This window comes from Lactuca virosa, chromosome 7 (genome assembly GCF_052849685.1).
Source record: "Lactuca virosa cultivar CGN04683 chromosome 7, Lactuca_virosa_CGN04683_v6, whole genome shotgun sequence".
NCBI lineage: Eukaryota > Viridiplantae > Streptophyta > Magnoliopsida > Asterales > Asteraceae > Lactuca > Lactuca virosa.
This window is the reverse complement of record NC_136432.1, coordinates 152,043,031-152,056,501: the sequence shown is the minus strand read 5'-3', so window position 1 is coordinate 152,056,501 and position 13,471 is coordinate 152,043,031. Positions and strand designations below refer to the sequence as shown.

Below are 13,471 nucleotides of genomic sequence, written 5' to 3'. Positions count from 1 at the left end.
TTAGTTGAAGGAAAATATTTTCCCTCATATAAAGGAATATATTCCCATTTAGGATTTATTTTTCATCTATAAAGTTGAACCAAACACACAAATTCGAGGGGAATTAGAATCTTTTTCCCTCGAATTTCATTCCATTACTGCCAACCAAACATGCCTAAGAATATATTTTTAATTTTAGCATGAATAGATAAAAAAAAAAAAAAAAACTATTCATATCTAATCATTAAATTATAGAATGATTAAAGTATATTACATTTTAACAAATCCAATTAAATATCACTAAAATGGTAAAACTATATCATATATTTACAATTTCAATTACCCAGATGATTGAGTTTTTTTAACAAATCAAAATAGCTATTGTATATAATTAATTACACAATATCATAATAGATTTTTAGAATGTATACCAAATTAAAAAATATTATCCCTAAGTATACGGTTTACACCGTTGCGCCACCCATACCACAAACCGAGAGCCTGCACGCACACTCAAACATGGGATCACGTTATGAACCTTCCGATCGTTCACGCCGCCGACTCTTGACCTCGTTTATAAACCCCACCACTCTCCCACTTTTCCAAGCACAAATTAACACACCATGGTTGTTGCTACTTCCGTCAACGGCGAAGTGACGGCATTCTTGGTGTGTTTTCTGGTGTTTATTGGGTTAAGAATCAGTGTATGTAAAGCTCAGGCAGCTGCACCGGCGGTTTACATGTTCGGGGACTCGTTGGTGGACGTCGGAAACAATAACCACCTGCCACTTTCAATCGCCAAAGCTGATTTCCCTCACAACGGCATTGATTTTGTCGATGGAAAACCCACCGGCAGATTCTCAAACGGAATGAATGCTGCTGATTTTCTTGGTACATGGGGTTTATTTGGTCACTTCTTCATTGATTATATGCAGTAAATGTATAGTAATATTGTAACTGTATCTTGATTCTTGCAGCGAAAAAGATGGGGTTACCAACATCACCACCATATCTATCATTGATCGGAGATGCTACACTTCCGATCACCGGAGTCAGCTTTGCATCTGGAGGATGTGGAATCCTGAACAGCACCGGCGAAAAATCTGTAAGAACACGTTGACAAAAAATGAAAAAAATAGTAAATGCGGTGAACGTGGATCGAACACGTGACCTTCAGATCTTCAGTCTGACGCTCTCCCAACTGAGCTATCCCCGCTTTGTGATTGATTAATTAACGTAATCTCTTTTATAAATATTATTACAGAAACAATCGATTTCATTTGCTCAACAAGTAGAATACTTCTCATTGGTCAATGACCATCTGGTCAGACGACTCGGACCATCTGGAGCCCAGGTGCACCTATCAAAATCCTTATTCGCCATTGTTATTGGAAGCAACGATCTTTTTGCCTACTTTAAGACGAGTTCCACAGTCTCTATCAAGTACACTCCACAACAATATTTCGATCTTATGGTGTCCACCTTCAAAGGTCTACTAAAGGTACCAAATTTTGGTAAAATAAGTTGAGGCTAATTGACCCTTTTGGTTTAACTGAAAGTGTATTGAATACAGATGTTGTATGAATTGGGTGCACGAAAAGTTTTGGTGACCGGAGTTGGGGCAATAGGTTGTTCTCCAATTCAAAGAAAGCAAAACAAAACTGGTGGTTGCAATGTAGGGCTAAATTACTGGTCGGTGAAGTACAATGATGGGCTGAAAACGATGTTACAAGAGATGAAATCTGAATTGGACATGAACTATGCTTACTTTGATATATATAATGTCATGGTCAACCTGTTTCAGGAGCCCGAAACTTATGGTACTATATATATAAGTTTTGAACCCATTATTTGACCTTTATTGTCAAAGTTGTAGCCGGTCCTTAGCAAAAAAGTCCGGTCGGAATATGGGCGGGTCTATTTTGCTGAGGTCAGTATTCATGTGTCAGGATTTGACCGGAACCGAACCGGGCTTTTCTTAACCGACTTTGACCATAATAGTATATTTGAGTCATGCAAGTGTACACCTCTACCTTTTTGCTACAATATAAAAAAACAATAACTTTTCAATGCACGTATGATTTTAGGGTTTACGGAGATAAAAAAGGCTTGTTGCGGGTTGGGGAAGCTAAATGCGGATGTGCCGTGCATTCCCTTATCGAGTTATTGCTTGAACAGAAGAAGCCATGTGTTTTGGGATCTTTATCATCCTACAGAAGCAGTTTCCAGCATGTTTACAGACATTCTGTATAGTGGATCGCAACAATATATGATTCCCATGAATGTGGAGCAGCTTCTTGCTGTTTGAATTAGGCTCATGGAGGAAAACAAAATAATAGGATTCAAATAACTTTTTTTTTTCTTCTAAAATTGATGTAAGGTAGGTTAATAAAAGGGCCACTAAGAGAAACGTGAGAATTTTAACCCATTTACTTATAATTGATTGATTTGGGTTATAAACTTATAATATATCATCAACGATTTATGCGAGTGTAATTGCTCAAGACATACTTGTTTTAAATATTATCGTCTAATTTTATCATGTTGGTATTGGATAACTTAATATCGAAGTTATTTTTCATCAACAATAAATCAAAACAGTATTGTAAAAATCTAAACAAAACTACTAGTCCCCAATTAATTTCCGATTAATCCTTATGCGGTACACGACCGTCTAGGAGACACCTAGAGATTAATTTTATTAATAGACAATTACTAAAATTGTCGAAGCTGATAAATATTTAACACTTTGAAGAAGTTCTATCTTAATAGTAACTATTTGAATGATTGATGTTGTATTAGTCATATTAACTTATATTTTTTTTTTCATAATACTAGTAGTATTTACTTATTGGTTATGATATTAGTCATATTTATTTTATTAAATGTTAAATGATTTACAATTTAGTGTCTCCGATTAGTTGCCAAAGTCGCCGACTAATCCACGACTAGAACGGCTAAACTCTAGTCACTAGTAGACCGACTTAATACCATCTAATGATTTTTACAACATTGAATTAAAGAATCTAATCTTATCTCACTTAAATTTCACATCATTTTTTTCTAAGCTTAACATTAATTGGTTTTTCGATATAAGTATTCCTTTCAAGTTGTAGGTGTAGTATGAACATCTACCTATTATTATCGATAACATGATGTAGTTGTGGACTATAAACATCTTTTTTTCTTTGAAAAAAAGAATAAATGGTTCTTTTCTTATTCACGATTCATCATGGTTATACGAAAGCAATTATAATGATAATATTGATAACATGTTATAAAGAAATTAAATGTGTAATATGAGGTTAAGAATTTTCTTGTTCTTGAATATGAGATTTGGGAAGTGTAGGAGCTAGTAAGCTTCTTAAATTTTAATTATAGAGTTTAAAATTAGAGAGCACCGATGATATATATTATTTTTTTCAGAATGATGTATATTATTAAAATAGAAATGAGGCTAGCAAAACACTAGCACAACAAAAGCAATTAGATATTATATGTAGAGAAAGCGGGAACACACCACAAACACCAATCCAACAAATGAAATTTTCCCTTGTTTTTTTTATCCAGGAAAAGAGAAACAATTTAATTTCAACTAAGAAAATCAACTCCCTAGTATTTACACTCCTGCAAAGAACCTCGTTCCCGTATGTTAGGAAATCAGATGATCAAGAATCAAAATAAATCTGATGCCATTTGTCAAGATCCGATGAACCTTATTAGGAAGTAATCAAGATAACTCACGAATCTAAAAGCACGCAAAGACAAAGTATTTACGTGGTTCGGTCAAGGTGAGCTACGTCCACGGGTAGGAGGGAATATTCTTATTCACAAAGTGCTCAAACAGAGATTACAAGTACAACCAACAGAGATTCGACCTACTCACTAAGGATACAAAAAGATACATTCAAATGACTAGGCGATATCCCTATTTATAGAATAAGGATCATACCTAAAACCCTAATGGACCAAACTCATGAAATGTGTCAACCAATCATATTCCGCCGTGCAGCCGTTTCTGGAACCTTCATCCTTGAGATACTCTGCATAAGCATCATCAAAACACATGATGTCGCATCATGAACAAAGATCATTCATCATAAGTATCCATGGCGCATCCTCCACCATAGTGGCGCATCATGCCATTGGCGTAAACAAATTGAGAATCTTCAACTTTCGTGTAACATCCAAAAAATCACAACAAATTTAAACTTTTTAAAACACCGCTTTTGATAATGAAAATGTTTACAAAACCATTGTTTCCAAAAATATTATTTAAAATTAGAGTCTGCCAAGATCATCAACATAAAAACCCAGGATGTGTACGGTCACGCATTCGTCTTCCCACGATCATCAAAAGTACCTGAAACAACAACTAAAAACCGTAAGCCAAAGCTTAGTGAGTTCCCCCAATGTACCACCACATACAACATATCCAACAACAACATGTATAACCGAGCCTTCAGCCTGACTGGAATGCCTTGTAGGGCCTACAACCTATCCAGAACGCTTCCGAGCCTTCGACATGAGTGGACCGCCTCGCAGGGCCTATAGCCTATCCGGACCGCTGACTGGGTCTTCAGCCTAACTGGACCGCCTTGCAGGGCCCATAGTCTATCCGAACCGCCCTGGGTATCTTGGTCTTCAACACAAAGCAGGACCGCCTCAACCCAACCAACCACAACATGTCGACCTACACATAACATATAAACATATAACCAAACATCATACAAACATGCAGATCTACAGATCACTACCGCATGCTAACATCCCATATACCAGGATACCGATCTAACAGATCACTACAAAATAACAACATCCTATATACCGGGATACAGATCTAACAAATCATTACAACATAACAACATCCTATATACCAGGATATAGATCTAACACATCACTACAACATAGCAACATACGGTAAACCAGGATGTCAATCCAAAGGGTCGGCCTTGGTGCCTTCGACCCATAAGTACAATGAGGAAAACTCACCTCCCAATCTGAACAATAGTTGATGAGGTCCCGATCCGGATCTCAGCTCTGACAGACATCTTGTAACAGCCCAGATTTCCAATAAAATTTTTTCATTTAAATAACAAATCCCATGTTCTTTAATTATAAATTCACACACAATAGTTTCTCAAAAGTCCAAAACATCAAGTAATTATTCCAAAATCAGAGTGTCCATAATAGAATGCTAGAGAGTGCGTGCAGCGCCATCATGACGGGGCCTTGCCCTTAGATCCCGAAGTACCTGAAACAACCAACAAACTTTAAGCTAATGCTTAGTGAGTTCCCTATTGCATACCACAACAACAATCATATAATTCCATATAAACCATGCATACAATCAAACATATGAGGATGCCATGGAAACCCTCCATGGTCTTACTCCGAATGCCATGGGAACCCCCACATGGTCTTCACCATAAGTGCATAACATATAGATAGCACACCCACAAATAATCATTACAACTAAGTAACATGGGTAGGCCTTGTTGCCTTCGACCCATTGGTGTGGTGAGGAAACTCACCTCAAATGCTGGTAGCTGAAAAGGTCCTGGCTCTGAGTATTAGCTCCACTCAATCCCTAAACATCAGCAATTCCTTAGATTCAACTCAATACTTCAAACCCTAAGAGTCAACCTTGGTCAAACTCAAAGTCAAAGTCAACACTCCGAGTTGACCCAACTCGTCGAGTTATCCCTCAACTCGTCGAGTTCCCCTTAAAGACAGAATCGCGATATTGTGATCCAACTCGTCGAGTTTCCCTACAACTTGTCGAGTTCCTCCCTTTTCCAACAAAATCGTGACAATCCCAAACCAACTCGCCGAGTTTCCCAGTCTGCCAACCCACTTAATGTATTAAGCCATTTTTCTTGAATCAAAGGATTCCAAACCTCAGATCCCTTCCATAATGTTGTCTAGAAGGGTAAAGTTTCCAACTTTACCCTTCAGAACCATCCATTAAGCTTAAAACCCAAACCCTCGTTTCTTTAAAGAGGGCCTTGACCCATTTAGCCCCTAAACTCCTACTGCAACGTTCCAAAATACAGATCTGATGTCCCAAGGTGGGCAAGTCACGTAAAGTTCCTAACTTTACGTCCATGCATGCTAGCAACACCCTCTAAGGTTCATTTTTGGCTTCATAATGGACATATTGCATGAATTGGACATGGATGCCTTTAAAGTTTGGAACTTTAAGCCTCAAGAGGTCATGCATAGGTCAGATCTACTCCATCAACCCCTAGAAACCTTTTCTCTTTGGACAACTCAACCAAAGTCCCAAAACTCAAGCTAAAACTTCAAGAAAAGATATCTAATAAACTACATGCCAAGGTGACGACTTTATACCTCAAAGATGCAGCCCTTGATGAAGAGTTTCTGGATCTAGAGTCACTCCTCCAAGCTAGGTGCTTCTCTTCTTTAAGACTCCTTTCAAGAACCACCAACAAACACTCTTTAAGCTCACAAAACTCAATATGCAAGACGGAAAGCGATGCTAGGGTTTTCTCTGGGCGAGGGAGGCTGGTAAGTAGGCCATCTAAGAAGGTAAGTCCTTTATATAGGGTGCAACACCCGAAAATTAGGGTTTTCTCATCCTGCGCCAACTCGTCGAGTTGGGTTATTAAAGTATGCGGCTGGAGAAATCTATACACGACGAGTTGGAGCCTTCCAACTCGCCGAGTTCCACTAAAGACTTGAAAATAAAAAGATTTATTTCATACCTGGACCAAGCGTTACACATCTATCCATCTAAATGACCAAATTCTCAAACACAATTCGAAATACCCAAAATAACCTCAAGTCAAACTGGGTCACCCTTGGTCAAAGTTAAAGTAAAACTGGCCTAAAATCAACAAGTCAACTGAGTCAACCCAACCGATTCAACCTAGGACGCGTACGTAGGGCGTACTCTAGGAGTACGCGGGGCGTACCGCAGACTGGTGAGTTGACCTTGTATGTGGTGTGTACTCAAGTTACGTAGGGCGTACGCCCAGACTTCACAAATTTCATTAAGAACCTAATGCCTTAAGCTATTACGTCCAATTTTCAGATCCAAGGCTAAATCATCCTCAAGAGTCATAAAGTTTCCAAATTTATGACTTTTCACGTCCATTAAGTGCTTATCTCAACATCTTAATACATCAAGACCTTCTAAAGCATGCATGGAGCAAGACCAACCATTACAACCCCATTTTTATGACTCAAGACCCTTCCTGAGGTCTGAAAGGACAACTTATTGGGTCAAGAACATGCCATGCTCAAGAATCACCACTTTGGGACCAAAAAGTGTCTTAAAAGAGCAAAAGTCTAGATCCACAAGATGAAGTGATCAAGTTGCTAACTTTTTACCTTCTGAAGGTTGCTATCCAGGAAGGAATCACAGATCTAAAGTGCTTCCCAATTCCAAGCTCTTCACACCACACTCTTCTCATTCAAGAACACTTCTAACCACTCAAATGGGCCTCAAAAAGGCAGTTTTCACTTTGGGTTTGCTTGGGGTCGATCTCACAAAGGGAGGCCGAGGAAGGAAGGGGACATGAGGTTATAATGACATTTATATAGGGCCAAAACCCTAAAAATTAGGGTTTAGACATCCTGCATGTACGCCCTGCATACGAGGTGTACTCCCCGCGTACTAAGGTCCGCCCTAGTACGCTCAGTGTATGCTTCGTACGCCCAACGTACTAACCTACCGCCTAAAATTACTATAATGCCACTAAGGGCCATTAATGCAATATTTTCCAATTCTAAGGGCTAAAATATAACATTACTGAAACATAGTTTCGAGATTGAAATTACTTGACATCAGGATGATATAATTCTCCCCCACTTAAATCATAATTCGTCCTCGAATTCCGTTGCTACAACTAACCCAAGGCAGTGATCCTACTTCTCCACATCAGCTACTCAGACGGTCCACCCCGGAACCCGACCCCAACTAAACGTCGGCTCATTTAGGCGACTGCCTTCCCCTACTATCATCATCCCACTTTTTAGGGTTTTAAAATTGGAAATTTAAAAGTGAACACTATGTTTTGCAATGCTTTAAATTCCTAGAAATTTTGTAGATTATAAAACTGATTTGAAACAAAATAAAAAATGAGGTATGTTTAGAAATATAAGCATTAGTGATGTTTCATAAACATGTTTGGAGTAGATATTTGCAAATATATCATGTTGGGTTTCGAGAAAACACATTTAAGTAAAGTAAAGTGCCTAAATGAGAAAGTGGTCAAAGAGTCAAAACAAAATCGGTTTGAAAGGCCCAACAAAGCTTTTACACATAACATGAACATGATGTCATATGTCTGGGTTTTATAGAATGGAGTTTAAACACTTTTATAAAAGTAAACGTTTCTAATGTTTTGAAAATGTGACAAAATGGTAACAATGTGTAAAATGGTTTATATGCCCTTAAAAAGCACATCTAGTTATTGAAATGGATTTGAAAGGAAATTGAAATGGCAAGGTTAAAATCAACTTTGGTTAAATTAAGTTTTGAAGAAAAGTTCTAAGTTAAAGTAAGTTAGCAAGGTAAATTCGGTTGTTTTTAGCGAGAAATATGGCTTACATGATTGGGAAATGTCTAGTAAACTATGTGTAATGGTTATAAATTGTTGTACTAATGATAAATAAAAATGGTGAAATGAAATAGGTTTTTAATGAAAGATTAAGAATTAAGGAATAAATGGATTAGTGTAACTAGCCATACCTAATACTAAGGCGAGTACCGATGACTTTCCTCGAAAATAGAGGACATGAAATTTTTTGTATAACGTTTTATAGTATAGACGCAGTTCCGAACCTTTTATAGAGGTCAAAGGTTAAGTTATAGGCTTGGCGTGTGGTGTATGGCGTAAGAGGATGTAATCCTTGATAATGACAGGAATGTCAGTAATGCCAATAAGGACTCAAACAAATGTATGAAAACGATAAGGGTCGAAGGAGATTCAAAATTATAGGAAAGATTCGTACAACGAAGTCGTGCGATGTTTGATCGGTCATGAAAAATTTAAGGTTGAAGGTTGGTCATGAAACATGTTAGTAATTTCGAAAGTGTAAGATAATGGTACACTTGAGATGATCACTACTGCATCTGGGGGCCTCAAACTAAGACTTGTAAATATTTGTCATAAAGGGGATGGTTTGTGCTTGAATTTAGATATACAAAGTAATGATGGTAGGGTAAGAACTACTTAAAGAAAAGGTTTTGGGTATAAAATAGATATCATAGGTTAAATTTAAAAGTCAAGATGGAAATAACCGATAACTAAAATCGTAGTGTAGAAGAGAAGCCTCACGTATCGGTAACAATGGGTTAAACCTCCATATCTCCTTGTGAGTCATATCGAGAATACTCACCAATGGTATCTAAGTCATGTATACTCGTGGCGACTCTTTTGCCTCCTACCACGATGCTCCTATTGCTATCCTCCTTGTCGTATCGAAACGCGTTTGCTAGTTGTAACTCTAGTACGGAGACGATGAAGAGGTATTGAGGTAAAATTGGTATTGGTGTCAACATAAGATTATTACTAGTGGCTCTCTAGTTGCTAACCTTATGTCCAGAATTAGTATCTATTAAGGTATCCACTTTCTTAGTACTAGGTGGGTTGTTCCTAGGGCGACTAGTGATATAACCTAAATGGCTAGCCTAACATGTGATAGAAGTGTACTTAGTTTCTAAGTGTACCTAAATGAATGCCTATCATATGCAATGCCTATACACACACCGAAAAATCATTCTTTTCAAATTTGAAGTTGAAAATAGTTTTGAACATAATTCTACTATAAACGTTTCTAGTCTCACATTAATTTTTCTTAATTAAGCATAGTTTGCCAGGCTATACCTAATTAAAGTCCAATAGTGCATACCCGACTTAATTATACCCAGTAGTATGTTCAGTATTTTGAAATTCATTTTGAAATTTTTTGGCTATAGTTTGAGGTCTCCAAAGGAGAACAGGTAGTCTCTATAACCTTCGGCTCTGATATCATTTTCTGTCACACCCCACTAAAGCGGAAACGCGGGGCACGATAGTACAAAGTGTTTCATAGCAAAAGATAAAGACAACATCAACCATAATATTAAAAGCTTTATAATTTACAATAAGTTTTAAACAATTTTAATAAGAATTACAATACAATTGAAAAATGACACATGCATAATGCTTCTACAAGTGAGGCGTCTCTAGGTGCCATTTACTACATGATACCTGAAAGCATGTAAAATGGACGGTCAACTACCGAAATAGTTGGTGAGTTCACAGATTCAAAACATAACATAGTTTTAAATCAAGAAAGTCTGGAAATTGATAAAAGTTTCCGTAAATGAAAGTTAGTTGCTAAAATAAGTAATAAAGTTTCCAATAATAGAAGTTTGTTGCTAGAATGAGTAATAAAGTTTCCAATAATAGAAGTTCATTGCTAAAATGAGTAATACAGTTTCCAATAATAGAAGTTCATTGTTATAATGAGTAAGCATGTTCGTATGTGTATAATAAGTCAAACAATGAGTTCACAACCAAGCCTATGACAGATGCCCTATCAAGATCTATGCTTATCGTTCCATAGATAGACATGGTAAAATGCACTCAAACAATTGGGTGAGTGAAGAATTGTCAAGTTCCTAATAGCGCTATCCATAATGACAACTGGCTCGAAGAGTAAATGGTTGGACTAAAGTGTAAGGGACTAAAGACGATAAGGCCTCATATTTCAAGTTGCATACACATACATAGCAAAATATAACAATTAAGTTTGATACAAGTTAAATTGAATACAACGAACAATAAATAGTTTTTGGACATGCTTTTCCACCCCAAAACGTAAAAACCAAAAATAGGGGCTGTGAATACTCACAATGCTTTGCGATGATGCTAACAATGCCTTGAACAAAGTTCCACACGACCTACTACCAATGTCCTACAACGATGTTACACACTAGTGAGTCTCTAATCGAAATCTAATACTAGTATACTTATCTTATACAATAGAATTATGCCAATAATGTATCAAAAGTTTGGTTTTGAATAAGTTATAATATATTTCTAGAAAATTCAGAATTCCGTGAATCAATTTGTTAAATAACAATTTAAGTGGAAAATTTCTATTTTTGAAAATGTTAAAATTTGACATTTTAGAAGATGTTATAAAGACTAAATTTTTAAAAACTAAATCAAATTAGTTCTAAAATTTTCCAAACTTTTTATTTCAGTTCTAACTGAAGTCAAAGACCTCAAAATAATTTTTCTTGAATTTTTTATTTGTCTAACTATTTTTCACCATTTTAATTCCTTGAAAAATCATAAAATCTTGAAAAAATAGTAAATGATCATCAAAATTTCTTATAATTTCTGTGACATTGTTATACTGTGGCTAGAAAACAGGAAAAATGTTAAATGTTATTTTTAAATAGTAGAACTCAATTTTATAATTTATGTGCATTAATTGACATAAAAATCGAAATATATGGTAAACAGTAAGGAAAATTCACTAAACTTTTTATTCTTGGTTTCACATTAAGTTAAAATCACGTGGTAATTTTTATAGAGTTTTAGACAAGTTTAACTATTTTTATTTCATTAAATCTTTTGAAATAATCAAAAATCATGGAAAAATACTAAAAAGTTAAGAAAAACTGACAATCTTTTTGTACAACCGATATATAATGCATATAAGATGAGAAAAATATCAAAAGTGATTTTCAAGCAGGGAAGTCCGATTTTTTGATTTATGGGTATTTAATCTTAGAAAAATAGAAAAAAATAGTAAACAGTAGAGAAAAATCACTAAACTATTTTTCCCCGATTTAGTCTAGTAAATACATAAAAATCATGGAAAAATAGATATAGGTTATAAAAAATTCACAAAATATTTATCTGAGTTTGATACAAGGTCGAGAAGCTGCGAAAGTTCTAAGATATTCCTTTCATATTTGAGAACCTAGTTTTATGATTTATTTGAGTTAAACACAAAGAAAATTAAAAATCATAGCAAACAGTAACAAAAATTGGTGAAACTTCATGGAAGATGTTTATTTACTTTATGAATCATCCAAAAATTTATCCAGAATTTATAGACCTTAAGAAATATTTTAATTGATTTATTGCCATATTTCCTTGCAAAAATTACAATAATTCAAGAACAATGATTTATTTTCTAAAAATTTACAGATCATCTTATTTTGTTTTTGGGATTCAGAGAAAAATCAGTTTTGGACAGTAAAGGAGTTTTAGATATTTCTTTGTGAATAATTCTTTTATGAACATATTTAATTTCTTTTTAGCAATGAACTTTGAACATCTAGCATCTAAGCTTGAAGATTATCACATGCATGTTGGTTTGAAGTACATACATGACTTTGTTTGTTAAAAATGATGATTGTAAGAAGAAAATTCGGATGCATGTGGTTTTTGATCTTTAAGACATGTAAAAACTCAAGTTTTATGGTTCGACATAGGTTTTAGTCCTTGGATTTTACCATCAAGCAACATGCATGAGTTTTTTGGGTGAAATCCTACCACCATCATTATCAAACTCGAATTTCATGTGTAACGCCCCATTTCTGGTATGTGATTTAAATAAAGCAATTTTTACTTCTTAAGAGGAACTCGACGAGTCAGTAGCCCGACTCGTCGAGTAAGGCCGGGAGTTGCACGCGGTTTAGGTTGGCGACTCGACGAGTCCATATTCCCGGACTCGGCGAGTCTGCCAGTCTGGATGAAACCCTAATTTCAAGGGTTTGCACCCTATTTAAACATCTTATGTGCCCCAAGACCAGCCTCCCTCACCCACAAAGAGTCCCATACGAAACCCTAGCCGTTCTTAAACATTTTTGGAGCATTTTCTCACTTGTGAAGGTTTTAGTGTATCTTGAGGATTTGAGGAAGAAGAGAGAGGAGAAGTATTCAAGGGGAGCAAGTAGATCCGGATTTCTGGTTGCATTTCAGTCCCCTTTGAGGTATCAAGCTCGAATCTTTGCTTATTATCAATTAGATCTCTTGAAAAGTTTGCTCTTGTTGATTTTGAGCCCTTTCTAGACTTTAAGGTCGAATTAAGAGTTGATATGATGAATGGACTTCAGATCTGAGTTTTCCAGAACCTCTTAAGCTCAAGGTTGCCACCTTTATTGAGCCAAGTTTCCATTCCAAGCTTAGATCTCTTCCTTTAGCTTATTTTGGGTATTTGAGCTTCATATTAGCATGCATGCACGTAAAGTTAGAAACTTTACGTGAAAAACCAGCCCTAGGAGCCCAGATCTATGAATGGAATGCACTGGATTCGAGCAGAATCGACTGTATAGTAATGACATGCATGGGACTCGGCGAGTCGTTCTTCAGACTCGACGAGTCGAGTCGCGAGTCCCCGATTTACCCTATTTGAGAGTTTAGGGTGGAATCAGTGAGTAGGTAATGGACTCGGTGAGTTAAGGCTCATATCTAGTAGTGTAGGGACTCGACGAGTTGTTCATACAACTCGACGA

The 13,471-nt window shown here is 36.2% G+C and overlaps 1 protein-coding gene and 1 non-coding gene across 2 annotated transcripts; one reads left to right on the top strand and one right to left on the bottom strand.

Annotated features, from left to right (window-relative positions):
* The first annotated feature begins 571 nt into the window (after positions 1-571).
* On the top strand, positions 572-2,407 carry LOC145125229 (GDSL esterase/lipase At5g55050-like). Its single transcript, XM_079060720.1, has 5 exons — positions 572-870; positions 957-1,084; positions 1,244-1,480; positions 1,553-1,799; positions 2,067-2,407. Exons 1-5 carry the CDS (start codon positions 603-605, stop codon positions 2,285-2,287), a joined length of 1,101 nt encoding a protein of 366 aa, XP_078916846.1. The 5' UTR covers positions 572-602; the 3' UTR covers positions 2,288-2,407.
* On the bottom strand, positions 1,123-1,195 carry TRNAF-GAA (transfer RNA phenylalanine (anticodon GAA)). Its single transcript has one exon. It is a non-coding gene; the product is annotated as a tRNA-Phe (tRNA).
* Positions 2,408-13,471: the final 11,064 nt, after the last annotated feature.

Coding starts and splice junctions, on each gene's coding strand:
- LOC145125229 (XM_079060720.1), top strand. CDS start 603: ATGGTTGTTGCTACTTCCGTCAACGGCGAAGTGACGGCATTCTTGGTG. Junction 871..956: donor GAATGCTGCTGATTTTCTTG/GTACATGGGGTT, acceptor TGATTCTTGCAG/CGAAAAAGATGGGGTTACCA. Junction 1,800..2,066: donor TCAGGAGCCCGAAACTTATG/GTACTATATATA, acceptor GTATGATTTTAG/GGTTTACGGAGATAAAAAAG.